The sequence below is a fragment of the Syngnathus leptorhynchus genome, chromosome 10 (genome assembly GCF_054491065.1).
Source record: "Syngnathus leptorhynchus isolate UIUO chromosome 10, UIUO_Slep, whole genome shotgun sequence".
NCBI lineage: Eukaryota > Metazoa > Chordata > Actinopteri > Syngnathiformes > Syngnathidae > Syngnathus > Syngnathus leptorhynchus.
In genome coordinates, this window is record NC_141204.1 from 11,952,129 (window position 1) to 11,968,371 (window position 16,243).

General features: G+C 46.8%; 1 protein-coding gene across 1 annotated transcript; it reads right to left on the reverse strand.

Annotated features, from left to right (window-relative positions):
* Positions 1 to 592: 592 nt before the first annotated feature.
* Positions 593 to 14,795, reverse strand: LOC147050475 (uncharacterized). Its single transcript, XM_085921682.1, has 9 exons — positions 13,893 to 14,795; positions 11,058 to 11,108; positions 8,500 to 10,302; positions 4,304 to 4,511; positions 3,577 to 3,715; positions 3,433 to 3,502; positions 2,675 to 2,721; positions 1,742 to 1,800; positions 593 to 1,366 (listed from the first exon to the last, which is right to left on the reverse strand). Exons 1-9 carry the CDS (start codon positions 14,395 to 14,397, stop codon positions 1,324 to 1,326), a joined length of 2,925 nt encoding a protein of 974 aa, XP_085777808.1. The 5' UTR covers positions 14,398 to 14,795; the 3' UTR covers positions 593 to 1,323.
* Between the last annotated feature and the right edge of the window lie 1,448 nt (positions 14,796 to 16,243).

Below are 16,243 nucleotides of genomic sequence, written 5' to 3' on the forward strand. Positions count from 1 at the left end.
CTAGTAAGATCATCGGGGTCCACTCCCTTCCCTGAAGGACATTTACGCCTCCCGTCTCACCCGCAAGGCGACCGGGATTGTGTGTGATGTGAGTCACCCGCTCACTCTTTGTTTGAACTTCTGCGGTACAGAAAATGAATGGATGGATTCTTACACGGTCTTAAGTACAGCAGCGTGAGAACTTACGGGTAACAGTGGATGCTTTGAGAGGCGAAGCACGTTGCAATTACTACACTTGTGATCGATGCTAACATTAGTTCTGATTCGAGGCAGCTAATTCACTTTTCTACGCCTGCTCAAAGCCCAATTCCAATCACGGCCCCACCATTATTCACAAATATTCTTTTTTTGGCGGCTTTCCTTTTAAGAACTGCGTGTTGTGTGTGGGGATTCCGTGCGACAGTAATGATTGTGCTGGTGGCATTTCTTTATCTAAATAACTTTTTGAAAATACGGGCAAAATCGGGTGCTTTTTTTTCTTTTCACCAACCAAGGGCCAATGCTTTTTTTTTTTTTTTTTTTAGCACCACTTGGGTTGCACGTCTGGATGCCAAGATCAGGCTTGATGACAAAATGAGGCGGCGATAGCGGCTTGTTGTTCGTCGGTTATTCTAGAAGCTTTATTAGTGGATAATGTTTACATCTCACAACGCATTCCACAAACCTTTTCTGGTCACAAAATGAAATATGAATCACACCATTCAAACAAACGCTGGACGTTTAGAAAGTGTTGAGCTCCACATATATTATGCCATTTTATGCCTTGCTTGTTTTTCATGTCATATTGAATTGAAACAATTTCTTCTGAATGTGTTCCTTCCATCACTACACAGCGGCCATGACACCAAAACCACAGCTGCCAAAGGTTTTCTAGAAAGGTGAGCCTAGTTAGTTACTCAAGCCATGAAGATGACTGTGTTGAAATTGATGACGTGTTGGCAAATGCTCAAGGACCCGCCCATCCTCCACCCAGAGGAGAAAGAAGTCAGCTGGAGAGGGAAAAATATCTGGCATCTTCATCAACTTTGTTTTAAATAAGTGTCAATCGGCAGCCACAAAAACAACAACCTGGGTAGTGTGTGACCTGCCCCAGGGAACCAAGGGGTGGAGAATGACACATCAGGCAGACCTTTTCTCTTCTTCCAGAAACGCCCCAAAAATGTATACGTGGAAAAAAAAGTTTCATGATTTGACAAAAACTTGGAACGACACTTCCTCCCTAAACCCCACCCCATATGTGGACATAAGGCCCCCCCTTTCCTTTTATTTTCTGTCCTGTCCACCCATCCAGCCAGCCTCCTCTCCGCACTTTCCTACTTCTTATCACTCAGCTTTACGTTTCATCCCAGGAACTTTGGCCTGGATCCTGGAAGACAATAAATTCAAATTTCAAACTCTTTCACCATCATGTTAAAAAAATAAAAATAAAAAAATAAAAAAATAATATATATATATATATATATATATATATATATATATATATATATATATATATTCAACTTTGGTAAACTGTTCTTTTAGTTTCAGTCACCTTTTTATTATTGGGACTATTCTGTCAATTTGATTTAATTGGATTTTCATATTGCTTTTCTGCATATAACAAAAAATGCCAATCTATTAAGCATTATGTTTATATACACGTTTTTTTAAAGCACATTTTCTTTCCCAACAGGAAAGACTTAGTTTTCAGAAATTACCATGATTATTTGTTTTATGTTTGGCAGAACCAAAGTCGACTTACTTTCCAACGATGTCTTTGATTTGGTTGTTGACGAGCGCCAGGTAGTGATCAATCTTAGCCTGTTACAAAAATAAAAATAAGGTTGAAAGAAACACAAAGATGAAAAGGTGGCCAAGAAAAGGTAAGGCATGTAGGGCTGAACATATGACAATTTTTTTTCCCAAATCAAAAGTAAAACATATTGAGTAGCACGTGAACTGGCTTATGTTTTATTGTGCTTTTGCAGGTACGGAGGAGCAAAAACGCACAAGTGACAAGAATGTCAAGATGATTTTGGGCTGCTGTCAAGAGTCTGCTGGCTGACTTTTTCATGCCTGGCCGCTACCTCTTGAAATTATTAAACTGATTTGTTGCGTTGACGGTCTTGGGGCACTGGACGGGCTTCGTACACAGACTGTCCAAACTGGGACTAAACCTTGATCTAGGCCGGCATTCTTTTCTGGAATGTCAATGTTGGCGCTAGCCCACTTTGGTTTTCAGAGGATCCCTTTCATCGGCTTCGTTCCCACCAAGTCACTTTGGGGAGAGCCAAACTGTTGCCACACAACCGACATTTTTAGCCACCCATAGCGACATCTTGAGAACAACGCAAGTCATGGCCTACATGCGTTTTGTTGGCCTCAGCTCCGCATAGAGCTTCATGTTTGCTTGTGCCATTTACAACTCAGCAAATTTTCTTTTGGCATTTCGAACTCGAGGAACTCAAACCGAAAGTAAAGGGGTAAAAGGTCGTTGTCCCTGATTGGCTGTTGTCTCGCCTGGATGTAGGCACCTTCGTTTTCTGTATAATAGTGGCTTGCATAAGCAGCAGCAAATTAGCACCCTACACTGGAATACATGTGTATTGCACTTGATGGTAAAAGACGCACACACCTGAAATTTATAGTGATGTGTAATTACAATGGCACGTCGTCGTGTGTTCGGAAGCCTTACCTGGTGTTTTTCGTAAATGATCGGACAGCTGAAGGCTCCGATAACAGCTAAGTAGAAGGAAGACCAACAAAATTGTCAATCCATAGTGTTAGTGTCACAAAATGATGTAATACAATACAACATACACTCATGTGCGTGTAGGATAGATTTGTTTTTTCAGTTGGGATTTGTTCTTGGAAAAGGCGACTTTGTGCTTGAAAAAGTTGTTGGGATTTAAAAAAAAAAAAAAAAAAAAACGGGTTTGCGGGGAATTTGTTAAATTCTGTTCTTTTTCTTTTTGGTAAATGTGAAATTACGGGAAAAGTAGCAATTGAGGAAATGTGAAATTGTTCCCAGGTAGTCCTAAATGACATCTTAAAATAAATTTAGATTCCAAGAAATTGCTATCAAACGTTGTGTAATTTGGTAAGGGGGCGTTTTCTTAACGAACTTGTAAATCGATTTTCAAAATCGCACATGAATCAGGTAAAGGTCCCTGTACATTCATAGGACAGGCCCCGAATGTAGACTGTCCAAAGTGGGACTAAACCTTGATCCAGGCCAGCATTCTCATTTGTGCAATGCCAATGCTGGAGCTAGTCCCCTCTGGTTCTCAGGGAGTCCCTTTCATCAGAATCACGGTTGCTGGGCAAATATATAGTAAGTACACACAAGGAACTTGTCGCTCACTGAATCGATTTCATCTGTGGACAAATTGTGACGGCGGGCCTCAAAACTCAGCCAAGTTGCCTTGTGTCAGTAGCCGACGTTCTGCTCACCCAGAATGACCAGCGTGAGCCCGTTGAACAAAGCGCCCACGTAGGTCAGGATCCACATCAGCACAGCAAACTGCAGAGGCGCAAATGCCTTTGAGTGTCGTTGAAAGCGGGAGAAAAGGGACGCAGAGGAGGAACTAGTCGCACCTTGATGGAGTCCACCAGGTCCTCGACCAGGAAGAGACGCCTCAACTCGCCGACTGTCTGGTTGATTTTCTCCAGGAGGACGTCGCTGTACTTGTGCACCGTGTCCTCGGACAGCGCCACCTCGTGCTCCAGGTACTGCCTGCGGCACCACGTCAAGACGTTGCTCAAGATGACGTTTGTGTGTGTGCGTGTTAACGAACGTGCCCGCAAGCACCGCCTTCCGACTGGGTGGCCAAAGCAGGGCCTACGACCCACAAATTGGGTGGCCAGCCGGCTCCGCTCTTTAATGGGCCCCATTCTGTGTTGACGTTTACAATCTTTGACTTCATTTCACTTATCTCTCCCTCAAAATCATTTTTGGATTCTACACTCTTTGTATTGTTAAAAATAAAATCTTGAATTCAGCGACATTTACGAGTAAGGAAAGAAACCCAAATGAGGTAACGCAAGCAGGGAGCCGTACCCGTTTCAGCGTGGACCTTCAAATCAAAAACAAAACCACATCCGCACATCGTCATTTTTCTTTCCTACAGTCTACGAAAGCCTATTCTTTTAAAAACAAGGTCGTCGATCAATGCTTGCGCCCTGGTCTGAGAAAGGGAAGTTTTTTTTTTTTTTTTTTTTTAACAGATTAAGGACATTTGAATGGGGACAACAAATTGAGCAGTCCCGAGCTTGCTCGCGGAACAGAAGTGTTCTACGGGGCGGCGCGGCGGCCAGCACTTACTTGAAAGGGTGTCCCTCGTCAGACTTCTGGATGGCCTGAAGAACACCTTTGTAGATGCGGAAGCAGACTGTGACAGAGAGCAGCGCCAGGCCAATGTAGGAGAACACACTGACGATGCTGCACACGGTCAGTGACAGCAGCAGCAGCAGCGCCGCGCCGAACACCGCAGCCGTCGTCTTCACATCGCGCCAGTACACCAGATCCACCACTGGGAAAGATGCCAACCAACCCAAAAACAAAACCAAGCAAAACAGCACAGCGTCAACATTATCATTTGGAGCAGTCACCAAAAACTGCAACTAATAATGTGCACAGTTGAGTGGTTTGACTTCTGCCATGTTCATAAGTCAAAATGCTAGATCATCTTTCCGTGCCAAAATGAAATGGAATGCCAATGTGTCCCAGCCTGGTCTGAAGGCAATTAATTCATGGAATAATCAATAGAATAATAAGAGTGACAACCTAACATGTTGTGATGTACATTTTGACAAGGAAAATGTCACTCCAATACTTGAGTGGCAACCTAACGTGTTATGAGGTGTATTTTGTCAAGGGAAAATGTCACTCCAATACTTTAGGAAAATGTTTCTGACATTACATCATTAAAAAAAATATGGAAGCTTTTTTTGTCACGACAACATTTATTTGTGCCAGTGGGGAGTTCAGCAACAGCCGACCAACTGTTCCGGGAGACCTCTCAATGGGCAGCTCATCAATGCGGCACTAACATTTGTCATTCCATGAAGAGAATGAACACCATGACAGTGAGTACTGTTCCATGTGTTGCCGCATCGTTTCTTTTCAACCTGTCAGCAGTATGTAGCCTCAAGGGCAGTAAGGTTTGAAACACGAGGTGCAGCTATCAGCTTTCTCTTGAATTTGAGTAAACTTTAACTGCAAGTGGCAATAATTGACGCCTTGTTTATGCAAATCCACACTTGTTGCGGATGCTCATACTTCAGCATTAGTTCCAAGGCACCTGACGCCGATCCACTCCGTTCTAAAGACGCGACAACAATAACGCCATGGAGAGCGCTACCGGGAACAAGCGGTCTCAAAACTACTTTCCTCTTCCTGGCTGCATCAAAATGCCGACATCACGGAAGAGTGAATAATATCCGCAGAGCTGAAAGCGGCTCACAAGTCGACAGACAACGATGACGAAAGGGGAAGAAAAGAGGCGGTACCGCGCGGTCCAAATGTGGCCGCTTATGGTCTCGAGAGGGCTAGCACCGCCGAAGCCCGGGCTAAAAATAGAGCCCGCATAAGCGAGCTCAGCCACGGTCGCTGATCCCGTCGGTGCGCCGCGCCGGGGGTCATTTTGTTACCATCCGTCCGGGTCAAAACCATCGCGAACCACCCACCGCCTTGTGGACTCAATCGCCAGGCGGTGGACAGGTGGGACAAAACGTCTTGCCGTCCTGACATGACCTCCGCAAGTAATGGGGGTTGATTGGGGCTCTGACTAACCCGGCCGGCTGCCGCTTTTGATCCGCCTGCACGCACGCCTCGGCGACACAAAAGCAAAACGACCGCTCTCAGCGACTATAGACGAGCCTCGGGCTGAATCAAACGTGCCGATTTTACTGACCCTGCTTGGTGTCCATGTTGAACCTCTGCGGAAACACGCAGCTGCCACCCGGAGGCTCCGCCCACTACCTCGCGACTGCGCACGCGCGTTTTGGCGCATCACGCTAAGAGATGCGCGAGAGAGAGAGGGCAAGAGAGAGAGAGACAGAGGGCGAGAGAGAGAGAGAGAGAGAGAGAGAGAGAGAGAGAGAGAGAGAGAGGGCGAGAGAGAGAGAGAGAGAGAGAGAGGGCGAGAGAGAGAGAGAGAGAGAGAGAGGGCGAGAGAGAGAGAGGGCAACAGAGAGCGAAAGAGGGTGGGGCGGATGGCCAAACGTTTGTGCTCAAGGGTCACGTCGGAGTTAAATATAAATAAAAAATGAACACGGCATACCGAGGTCAAGGTTTGAGTTTAAATGCGATTACGCTATTTAAAAAAGTTTCATTTTTAATATTTCCTTAACTGTACAATTAATTATAATAAAAATGCAGGCATTAGTTTTGTTTTACTCAAATTGTGATCTTATGTCAGACGAACAAAGCATCTGATTTCAAGTCCATTATAGCACCATCCACTGGATGTTGTCCAAATCTGCAGCTCAGCCAACTGGTCAGCTCACAAGCCATCAAAACATCCTGTGCAAGCCAATACAATTACACTCGATAGTCACTACAATGAAACATTTGACGTCTTTTTGTGGACGTTAAACGAGTGGCCTGGTAAAACAAGAGGCAGCAGAATGGAGAAGAGAGGCTCAGATCAAAAACATTAAGTATGGTGTACCACCTTGTGCTGCTGGAGCCCATCTCAGTTGACTTGGGGCAAGAGCCCCCAGTACACAGGCCACAAACTACCATTAGCACCAGCTAATCTTGCAGTTTTTTTGTTTGTTTTTTGCCTAACATTAGTTTTTTTCAAATACGAAAGAAAGGCGAAGTACCCAAGCAGAATTGGATATAAATTCTCTCGATCATAGTTCATGCCTTTGAGAGTTACTTTAGAGACAAACGTGTAAATGTCTCTTGTTCCTGAGAATGCCTTTTGTTCACGAGCGTGCCTCTGAAAGGCTCGTACCTCCCTTTCTGCTGTCCACCTTTGGACACAGTGCAAGTGCAGACAAAGGTCCCGGGCTGGATGTTGCAATGGTAACCAACAGCGCAAGCGCACACACACACACAAGCGCACGCACGCATGCCAACACGCACATCTGTCGAAGGAAAACTTGCACAAGCAGGACACATTTGTTATATTCTTCTGGCTAACTGGATTGCTTAGTTCATTGGCGCTATAGTTCACGTTGGATGAAGTCAGACGACTAAATCAGTCATTGAACACTTACAATCCCTTTGACAAAGCATTGCAAAGAAGCATGCTCCATCCAGACACGAAAGGACGACACGAGTACAGTAAATCAACGACAGGCGTGTCGACATGATCGTGACAAGAAGTGAAGCAAAATAGATGTCGGCGCACTGAGGACAAGACAAACAAGAAGTAAAGCAACCACAATGTCTGCATACCCTGCTGCCTCCACGCAGCTTTGCTCGTGTCTGCGCGTGCTGTCTGCATGCCGGATGCTCACAAGCACACATTCCACATGAGCTCCCGCTGCCACTGCACTGGCAGTGAGGAAGAGGGAAGAAAAGTCGGGCGGGGAGGGGCGGTGTCAAGTGAGCAGTCAGCTGATCGTCCGCCCCCAGCGCTCTGACGCAGCAACAAAAAGAGCCTCGGCCCTCCATTCATTCATTTAACAATGAAAGCAATCCCCCACCCCTGCACCCTCAAGAAGACTCTTTTTTGAACACGCTGGCCCAAAAATAGGCAGACACTTTCTATTGTCTTCACTTGACTACTAATCCTCCTCAGCAATGGCACCATTCTCCAATGTTGCGACATTCTTTTGCGCAACACGGACAAACAGCACCACAAGCTCACGCTTCTTAAACGGGCTTTCACTTGTTCAGCGCTTTTCCACCAGTCACTTACGGCCGTCCTCAAAACTTCGCACTGACTTGCTCATTCACCTCCCGATGACACAGCATGAGGAGCAGAGCAACTTGTTACTTGGACACGGCGCCCGGGGATGAAACCCAGATCCGACGGGTTAGGAGACAACCACTCTTCCACTGCGCCGCCCATTAGAGCGCCTTCTTGCGTTTCAACACTCGGCTGTTATGCATTGAGATGCTTTAGGCCTTAACGGGTTAACCGCTTAAAAATTGTGTTTGGAATAAAATAAAACATGACCTTTTTGAGGCGATGCGTAGGCAGTATTGGATGCAGTTAGGAAGAAGGCAGGTGTGCTCTCTTTTTCACACGCCTGTGAGCGAGTGTTGACTTTCAGATTAGCATTGTAGCTCATGTAGCTTGTGCAATAACAACATTTCAATTGTTCTGTTGGAGCAAAAATGCCAAAAATGAATGGGTTCAACAAACAAAAGAAATGCAAAAAGCATGGATGGTCTAAAGTGGAGGAAACATCCAGGAGATTGTGATGGCTATAATGTAAAAAGAGGAAGAAAACAAGCAGAACAAACGAGTGATGATGAAGCAAATGAAAAGTGAATGTGGAAGGGGGCGGGGCATGATGGTGGTGGCGGGGGTCCATGCCCAAAGAGATTTTGTTTACCTGCCGAGATGTTCACGCTTGGCATCTTGAACAGTTTGCTGCCCTCCGCACTCTTCTGTGCCATTGCCTCTTCGGGTTTAACAAGAGCGGAATGGACGGGCTTGGTTTGGGATGGCGGCTCCTGAACGCTGAGGTTGTCCAGCTCGGTCTTGCTCTTCTGAGAAGCGGACTGGGTTAGGAGTCTGTAGGAGCTCGGACTCTGAGCTCCTGCGACCGTTTCGGGGAGAACTGGCACAGATGCACAAAGTGAGCTCACATTCTCATCCATGGGGATCTCTGGGGCATTGGGGACGGCCAATGTGGAAGTCTCAAGAGCCTCAAGAAACTCATCAATGACTCCCTTGGGTGGTCTCTCAATGAACTCAAATTCCTCAGACGACACCTCGTGCTCAGAAACCTCTTCAGCCACCTCGGGCTCCTCCACCTCCATGCCGGTATTGCTCTTCTCCACCTGGAAGCCGGCAGGGTTCTTGGCCATGGCGTCCAGGACTGGAGACAGAGAATCTGCGGTTGGCGACTCCGAATCGGAATCTTCAACGCGGGCTTTCGCGCTTTCAAAGTCGAGACGCTCAAACATTTCCGTCATCTTGGGAGAAACGTGACTTGAGAAGCAATCTTTCTGCTCAACCTTAATAGGTTGTTCTACTTTCACTGGGGCTGTTTCCTCAGCCTCTTTGACCAAATCAAATGCACCAAAACTTTTCAGGTCGGCATCTTTTGTTTTGTCTGACACTTTCACGTCCATCTCATCCGCCATCTCCTTAAGCAGAGACACTTTAGCCTCCAGGGCAAAGGGGTTTTTAGCAGACAGGTTGATTGGGGGATTGGGTGACTCCATCATCCTACGCTCAAGAATGGGGCTCTGTTCCTCTGGGCTTCCCTCAGAAGAGCCAGAGTCCAGTTTGTCAGGGTTGAGAGGGGAAGACCTCAGGATGTCTGGAAGCGACAGCGGCAGAGTGCCATCCTCTTCCTCCTCTTCTTCATCATCATCATCATCATCTTCCTCTTCCAGACCTGATGAGAACTGGTCCACTGGCCGCATGAGGGAATCAATGGTCTTCATGCCTGTCTCAAATGTTTTCCCCTCATCTAAGAATGAAGCCGGGCTATCCTGGAGTTCTTCAGGTTGTCTGTAATGGACAAGATCTGGAGTGGGAATCTCTGACACTTTAGTGGCCTTGGTGTCAGCTTTGGATTCCCTAAAGTTGCAGGAACCACTGTCTAACAGCGGGGGGAAGCCCTCAAATGGGTTATTCTTCTTCACTTCCAACATCAAGTCGTCATCTTCATCTGAAGAGTTGCTACGCAGCTCTTGCTCATTTCCGGAGGAGCCAATGGTGGCGGCTTCCTTGGAAAAGGAATCCATACAGACCTTAGAGTTGTCTTGCGATGCTTGGAATGGTGTATCCCAGAGTTCTGTTGGGTTAGAGGAAGCAATGTGAGACTTGGCAACTGTCTGGGGGGTCACGGGGGAGGCTTGCGAACTAGGATGCTTCTCCTCAGGAGAGAAAGACACGCCGCTGTCTTCACATGGAACGTGAGGCCCCGGCTCTCTACCTAAGCTCAGGTAAGGACCAGTTAACTGACTTTGTCCACCCTTATTCTGACTATGCCCGGGTCCAGGGTCTTTGTCGTCATCATCCTGGGGCGTTTTCTTGGCCTGAGCAGACAAGGAGCCTTGGGGTACGGCAGATCCCGGAGGATGGGGTTGCTTGGGGCTCTCGGTCAAAGAGAGCTCTTCCAGGGAATCGGGGGAGTGGAGAGGGGAGATGGGAGCAGGGGAATCACCCTTCTGCCCAAGTTCTTGAGAAGAAAGGGAGGAGGGAGAACGCAATACAGCACATATCAAAAGAAACTCCATTGTCTACGGTAGATCCCAAATTGAAAGATTTTTTGGAGATCAAGACCAGACAAGTGCTGCTGAAAGCTCAACTGTGGTTTGTGGACATGCTCGTGGACGCCATCGTGCCAATTTCTTTTCATTGGTTTCTTGCTGAGACAACTTAAAACATTGGACTACTTTATAGCTAATATTCAACCTTAGTGGGGAAGTAACCCTAACGATTGATGAGAACTCCTACAGCTTGTGATCTTGCAAGGTTTTTGAGGCCAGTGATGACCCTCCGCAGACGAGACTTTGCGGCATTTGTCTGGGCTCTATCAACACATACGTGTTGGTACACAAGGGTTGCTCAATGTCTGTCCCAGGTCTGGCGCCATTAATCCATGTTAGGTGTGGCTGACAAACATTTGTATAATGATTCTGTTCAAAGCGCAATACATGAGAATTGACAGTTGAAATGTCTTTGAGAGCATTGAAGAGAACCATTGGCTACATATACAGACTACATTTACTGCCGACAAATGCTAACAGTCACAAGAACAATGACACAACATAATGGGTGTCTCATGCTGCAGGAGTAGAAACCTACTTGTGGCATGCACTAAGGTTTTTTTTTTATTTTTTTTGACGGAAAATACACAGTGACAACGACAGTACAGTGACGACAAACACAAAGAGGAGGCGGTGGGAAGACAAAGGAGCAGAAAGAACTTGCCTGTAGGGAATTGCATCAGAGGCTGAGGCTTAGGAGGAGCAGAAGAAGCATCTGCAGGAGAAATGACAGAAAGCAGCAGAGTCCAAAATCAGTCAGCAGAAGGGAACCGAGCGTCAGTCTTTGTCACGTAAGCTTGAGTCAGACCACTTCCTGACTCATCAAGCTCGCAAATGGGACGTCCCCTTACAGCCGTGTCCTCGGCTGAGACAAAAAGGGGACAAACGAATGCGCAACAAGGGAGTAACAAAAACGGCAATATTAAAGCCGCCGGCAGAGATCAAATCTCCATCGCCCAAAAAAGTTTGGTCAACATCTGACCTTGTGAAGCTGAGTCCTCAGGCTCAGTTGCCAGGCCGGGCCAACATTTTGCTGCATAGACAATACATCACCTCTATTGTCAATTCCAATGACTCAGCGCATTATGAGTCAGCATTACGCGGACCGTGACAGTATTAAAAGTTGGACCCGAAAGCAAGATGTTCTGGTCTCATTTGGTGGTCGGTCTGTTTGTCAGCTCCTGCGTATATCGGCACGGTAACCAACAGGACCCGGAGATCCCATATGTGACCGGGACACAGGGCAGACGACAAACAGTCCAAGTAATCCAACTGACCCGACGCCTGGGTGACACACTCTGATGGATGCCAGTGACCCAAAACAAGCATGTAGGTCAATTACAGTGCTTGTCATTCAAAGTCACTCACAAGAAACGACCAGGAAGCACAGCTTGAGTTGGCAGATCAGACACTAGAGCATTAAAGAGCTTTGAGGAAGTCAGAACCGCACAACCAAAATTTCCTCTCGCAAAGAAAGCCATATAGGGAACTTCTACGTGTCCAAATGTAGCAACGAAACCCAAACCAAGAATTTGAATTTGTAGTCGTTAGGCTAGAACGTGGGAATTACGTTTTTGGAAAGGTGAGCTTCTAACTGCTCACCAAGACATCGGAAGGACGATCCACGAATGCACATTGACAGAGAGCGCCAAAAATAAAAACAATTTCATTTTGTCTGAGAGGGACAACAGTTTTCAGCGCAACAGGGTCTTAAAGAGTAGTTACAGCTTTGATAGCCCTTGATAAACCCTTTCACACTGCCCATCAAAGGCAACATTTTAAGTCAAGACAAGAGAAACATTGAGCCATTGTTATTTGCTCATGAGAAAAGGGGCACTGGCAATTATAAAATGAAAAGATTTAAACCAACAGTATTTGAGAAAAGGGAATGAATTTAAGCTAAAGATGCTAAGTGAAGCCTAGGAGCGTCTTTGTTCAGAACGGTTACTGTTTAGTAAATCAGCCGGCCCCGCCCTGACTCTCTGTGTCTCTCTCTCTCTCTCTCTCTCTCTCTCTCTCTCTCTCTCTCTCTCATGCTGCAGGCGGGCGGGCAGGCAGGCAGACAGGCTTTTTCCATGCCTACAGGACCTTTTGCCTGATATTTGCCTAATCTCCTGTACAAAATCGCCTTGCATTCAACATATTACACAGATTCATTTCTTAATTCATTTCGCCCCCGGAGGCTCACACTGATCACAACAGAGCCTCTCTGCTAACTACCAGTTTTCGGGGTGGTCATTAAAATGGGGTGATTTGTGACGCGGACAGATGATGAACGCTAACACAGCTTGGTTGTAGCCACAAGGCACGATGGCAGGATCTTGGTGTTATCAGGGAGGGGATGCCGGCAGAAAAAAAAAAAAAGGGTGGCGACGCCTAGAAGATTCTTTTGTTGTGACTAATCTTATCAATGGGCTTCCGTTATCGGACAGCCCCACGTCTGAGCCAACTGACATGACTTGAACGTTGACTTCAAAGTAACAAAATCCTTCAGCACTTGTCAAAAGAACATAAGGACAAGATGGCAACGAGCAAATATGTGACGGAACAACCATGAGCTCCCATTTTAATGGCCAAACGTCAACAAGCTCCTTGGGAGTGACGGGCACCTGCGTCAACTTACCCTTTGGGGGATAGGTAACATCTTCAGTTATAAACACGAGGAAGGTGTTTCTATTCCCGGTACGCGAATGCTTTAAGCGTTTATATCGCTGTCGTTTTGCTAGGAGTGCCAGAAAAGGGGCGATTCAGCTTGTCCGACAAAGGAACTAGGTTGGCGCTAGCATGGGGGGGGGGGGGCAAAAACAGATGGATGCTGCTCATCAGATCAAAAAATTGTCTTTAGGAACATGGGACATGAACTTTATTCCCTACTACTTAAACGCATCAGATAGAATGGGAGACTGTGAGAATGGGAGATTTTTGGCCTTAAACTACCCAATGATGCAGCACACGTCCTGCGCATCCAAACAGGCGGGCCGCGTCACAATACATCAGCCCAGGGCGGACGACGCCCGCAAACACACGTTAAATGCTTCCCTTTCCTTTAACTTGAATCCCCCAACCCCCCCCAAAAAGTCCTACCTTACTGTCATTCGCTGTCAACACTCCGGCTTCTTGTCACCGCAAATCGTCGTCAAGCAAGCACGGCGAACCGGCGATTACCCGCAAGCTAAGCGGCTAACTGGCTAAAGCAGCAGGCTCAACCGTCGAACCCACTAAATTAGCCTCATTAGAGATGCAAACGTTAATATTCTCCCAACCAGCCCACCTATGTGACTGAGCCCCGGCCCCAGCGGGCTGTGCGAGTCTTTCCAGACGTCAACAAGCGGGCATCAATTGTCCGAGTTGGCGTCCATTTCGCCCACAGAATAATGTCTCGAGTAGCTCGCGCTCTAAATTTCATCAACGCACCAAAACAAACAAACAAACAAACCCCCCACATCAAACCGCCACCTGGTGGATGACAAGACGTCTTTTAAAGCGTCTGGATACTCACAAGATGCCGGAGCTGGCTGTGTGTGGGAAGCTGGCTGCGCTGCGTGTGCGGGGGATGGCGCTACTGGCTGGGCTGGAGCCGTCGCGGGGAGGGCGTCGCTCTCTGGACAAACCTGTGACTCCGCTTCACCACTGGCCTCGGGAGCTGAAAGCGTGTGAGGGAAGCTGGAGTCTGGCATTGATTTCTCCCCATCATCCTCCTCCTCCTCCCCTTCTTCGTCCCTCACTTGCGGTACCGGTTCCGGCTGCGGGTCCTGTGGGGCGGGCACCTCCTCAGGGGTTTCCGTGAACCAGTGAGTCTCACCATCTTCAGCCATGTGCCGCTCCAGGGCGACCTGGGCTCCGCCAACTAAGTCCACGATGTCGTCCAGGTTGAAGAGGTCCTGCTTGGGCTGCTGATCCAGTGGTACGCCGGTGTAAAGTTCGGGCTCGGCCTGATAGTGGTGGATCTCGTCTCTGAAGAGAGCCGAGCTGGACGACACTTGCTGCTCCTCGTTGTCTGCCATCTTTCTTTGTCCAACTCGGGTTAAGTGTAAAGTTTCAGCGGTGCGCGCCTTGAGACAGAAAAATCCACTCCTTACACAAGAACCGCGAGGACGATTCTGACGCTCTTGTCGCTCAAGTGTTCCCTGGACGCCAGACGCAGACAAAGTTTGGATTTGGACTCTTTCAGCACACGGACAGACAGACAGACAGTCAAACCCGAGTCTGGACGGGAGGCGCCAACTTGAAAAGGCAAAGAGGAGGACTTGTTCCGACCAATCAGAGTCCGATTACACCTTGTTGACATGCAGAATGATCAATCGGGCCGGTCCACCGCTGGCCGCGCCCAACGGGGGCGGGGACTCGCCAGTAAATGGAGAAGTTTGAGTTAGTCAAGTGTTACACAACATCATCGGCAGTGAGTTCACCACTCCCCCAGCAACGCTTTGCAATAAGGCAAAGAAGACGTGGCAGGCAGAGAACAAAGCTTAGCTTATGATAAACTTCATAGTCATAACATACCTCAAGTAGCTACGAGGTCATAAAATGCATATTGCATTTAAATCCAAAGCAGTCGCAAATCTTTTTTCTCATGTACACTAAACACTTGAGCCCTGACGCAAACATTGGGGGGGAAAGCAAGTATTTGATGCCAACGTTAATTGTTTGATAATTCTAAATATGTCACATTTTGATCATAAAACACTTTACCCTTTCAAATTCATCTTTCAAGATTAGCCTGAAAAATAAGATATAAAGTGGCAATTACGTCCCCTTTGCAAACAGTTAAAAAAAATCTCTTCTCATCAATAGCCAGACTGCTTACATTTATTTGCTTTCCTGAGCCATGCCAAACGTGCTCTACACATGTAGCCAAGACTTTGTAACTTCCACTAACAGCCCTGTCTAAACTTAGCTCCTCCCTGTGATACAAATGTTTTCGAAGAGTTGACGTATATTCTGTCAAAATGGTTACATGACACCATTTACTACTTTATAGCCAAGCTGGCTAAGCTAGCCAGCTGGCTATAAAGTAGGAAACAAAATTTTAAACACACGATTGTGTTCGTATCATTCAACCAAAAAAGTACAACAAAAGCCATGAGCAATATTTTTTTTGTCACACACATTCACAAGCGGAAATCGAACTCACGGTGTCGGCACATTAGACAGGCAAGTGCACCCCTACACCATCAGCGACTCCCTCCATGAGCAATATTTCAAACTTTGTTCTCGCTATATGCATTTGGAAAACTCAATGGTGACATGACAACGTTCATTCAATTTCAGTTTGAAATCTAAATTTAGACGTCATCTGACCTGTCCATACCTATTTCTAGCATGGAAGCACATACGGTTGAAAGCACATACGACTACTCTGAATAACATGAGACGGCGGGAGGACGGGGGCGATGGATACCATTACAGGATGTCTGGGTTTGATTAGCTTTGCTCTCTGTGAAACCTTTCGTTAAAGTTATTCCAATCTTGTCCAAATCCAGAAGAACGGAAGAACGCAGGTGGGCTTTTTTTTTATTTTTTATTTTTTTATATATATATATATATATATATATATATATATATATATATATATATATATATATATATATCTCCCCCCCACGAGTGTTTGGTTCCATGAGTGACAGTTGTTGCAGGCTGACACACAAAGTTATGTTTAGTCTGACTGGATGGAGTCTGTAGGCGGCTCGGTGACGCACTGGGTAGCATGTCTGCATCACAGTTAGGAGGGTGCGGGTTCGATTCCACCTCCGACCCTCCCTGTGTGGAGTTTGCATGTTCTCCCCGAGCCCGTGTGGGTTTTCTCCGGGCACTCCGGTTTCCTCCTACATCCCAAAGACATGCATGGTA

Bases quoted from the DNA above. Each gene is read 5' to 3' on its own strand.
- LOC147050475 (XM_085921682.1), bottom strand. From the start codon at position 14,397: ATGGCAGACAACGAGGAGCAGCAAGTGTCGTCCAGCTCGGCTCTCTTC. The intron at 10,303-11,057 runs GCAAGTTCTTTC...TTTCTTCTCAAG, and splicing joins TCTGATGCAATTCCCTACAG to AACTTGGGCAGAAGGGTGAT. The intron at 1,367-1,741 runs GTAAGTCGACTT...ATTGTCTTCCAG, and splicing joins ATCAAAGACATCGTTGGAAA to GATCCAGGCCAAAGTTCCTG.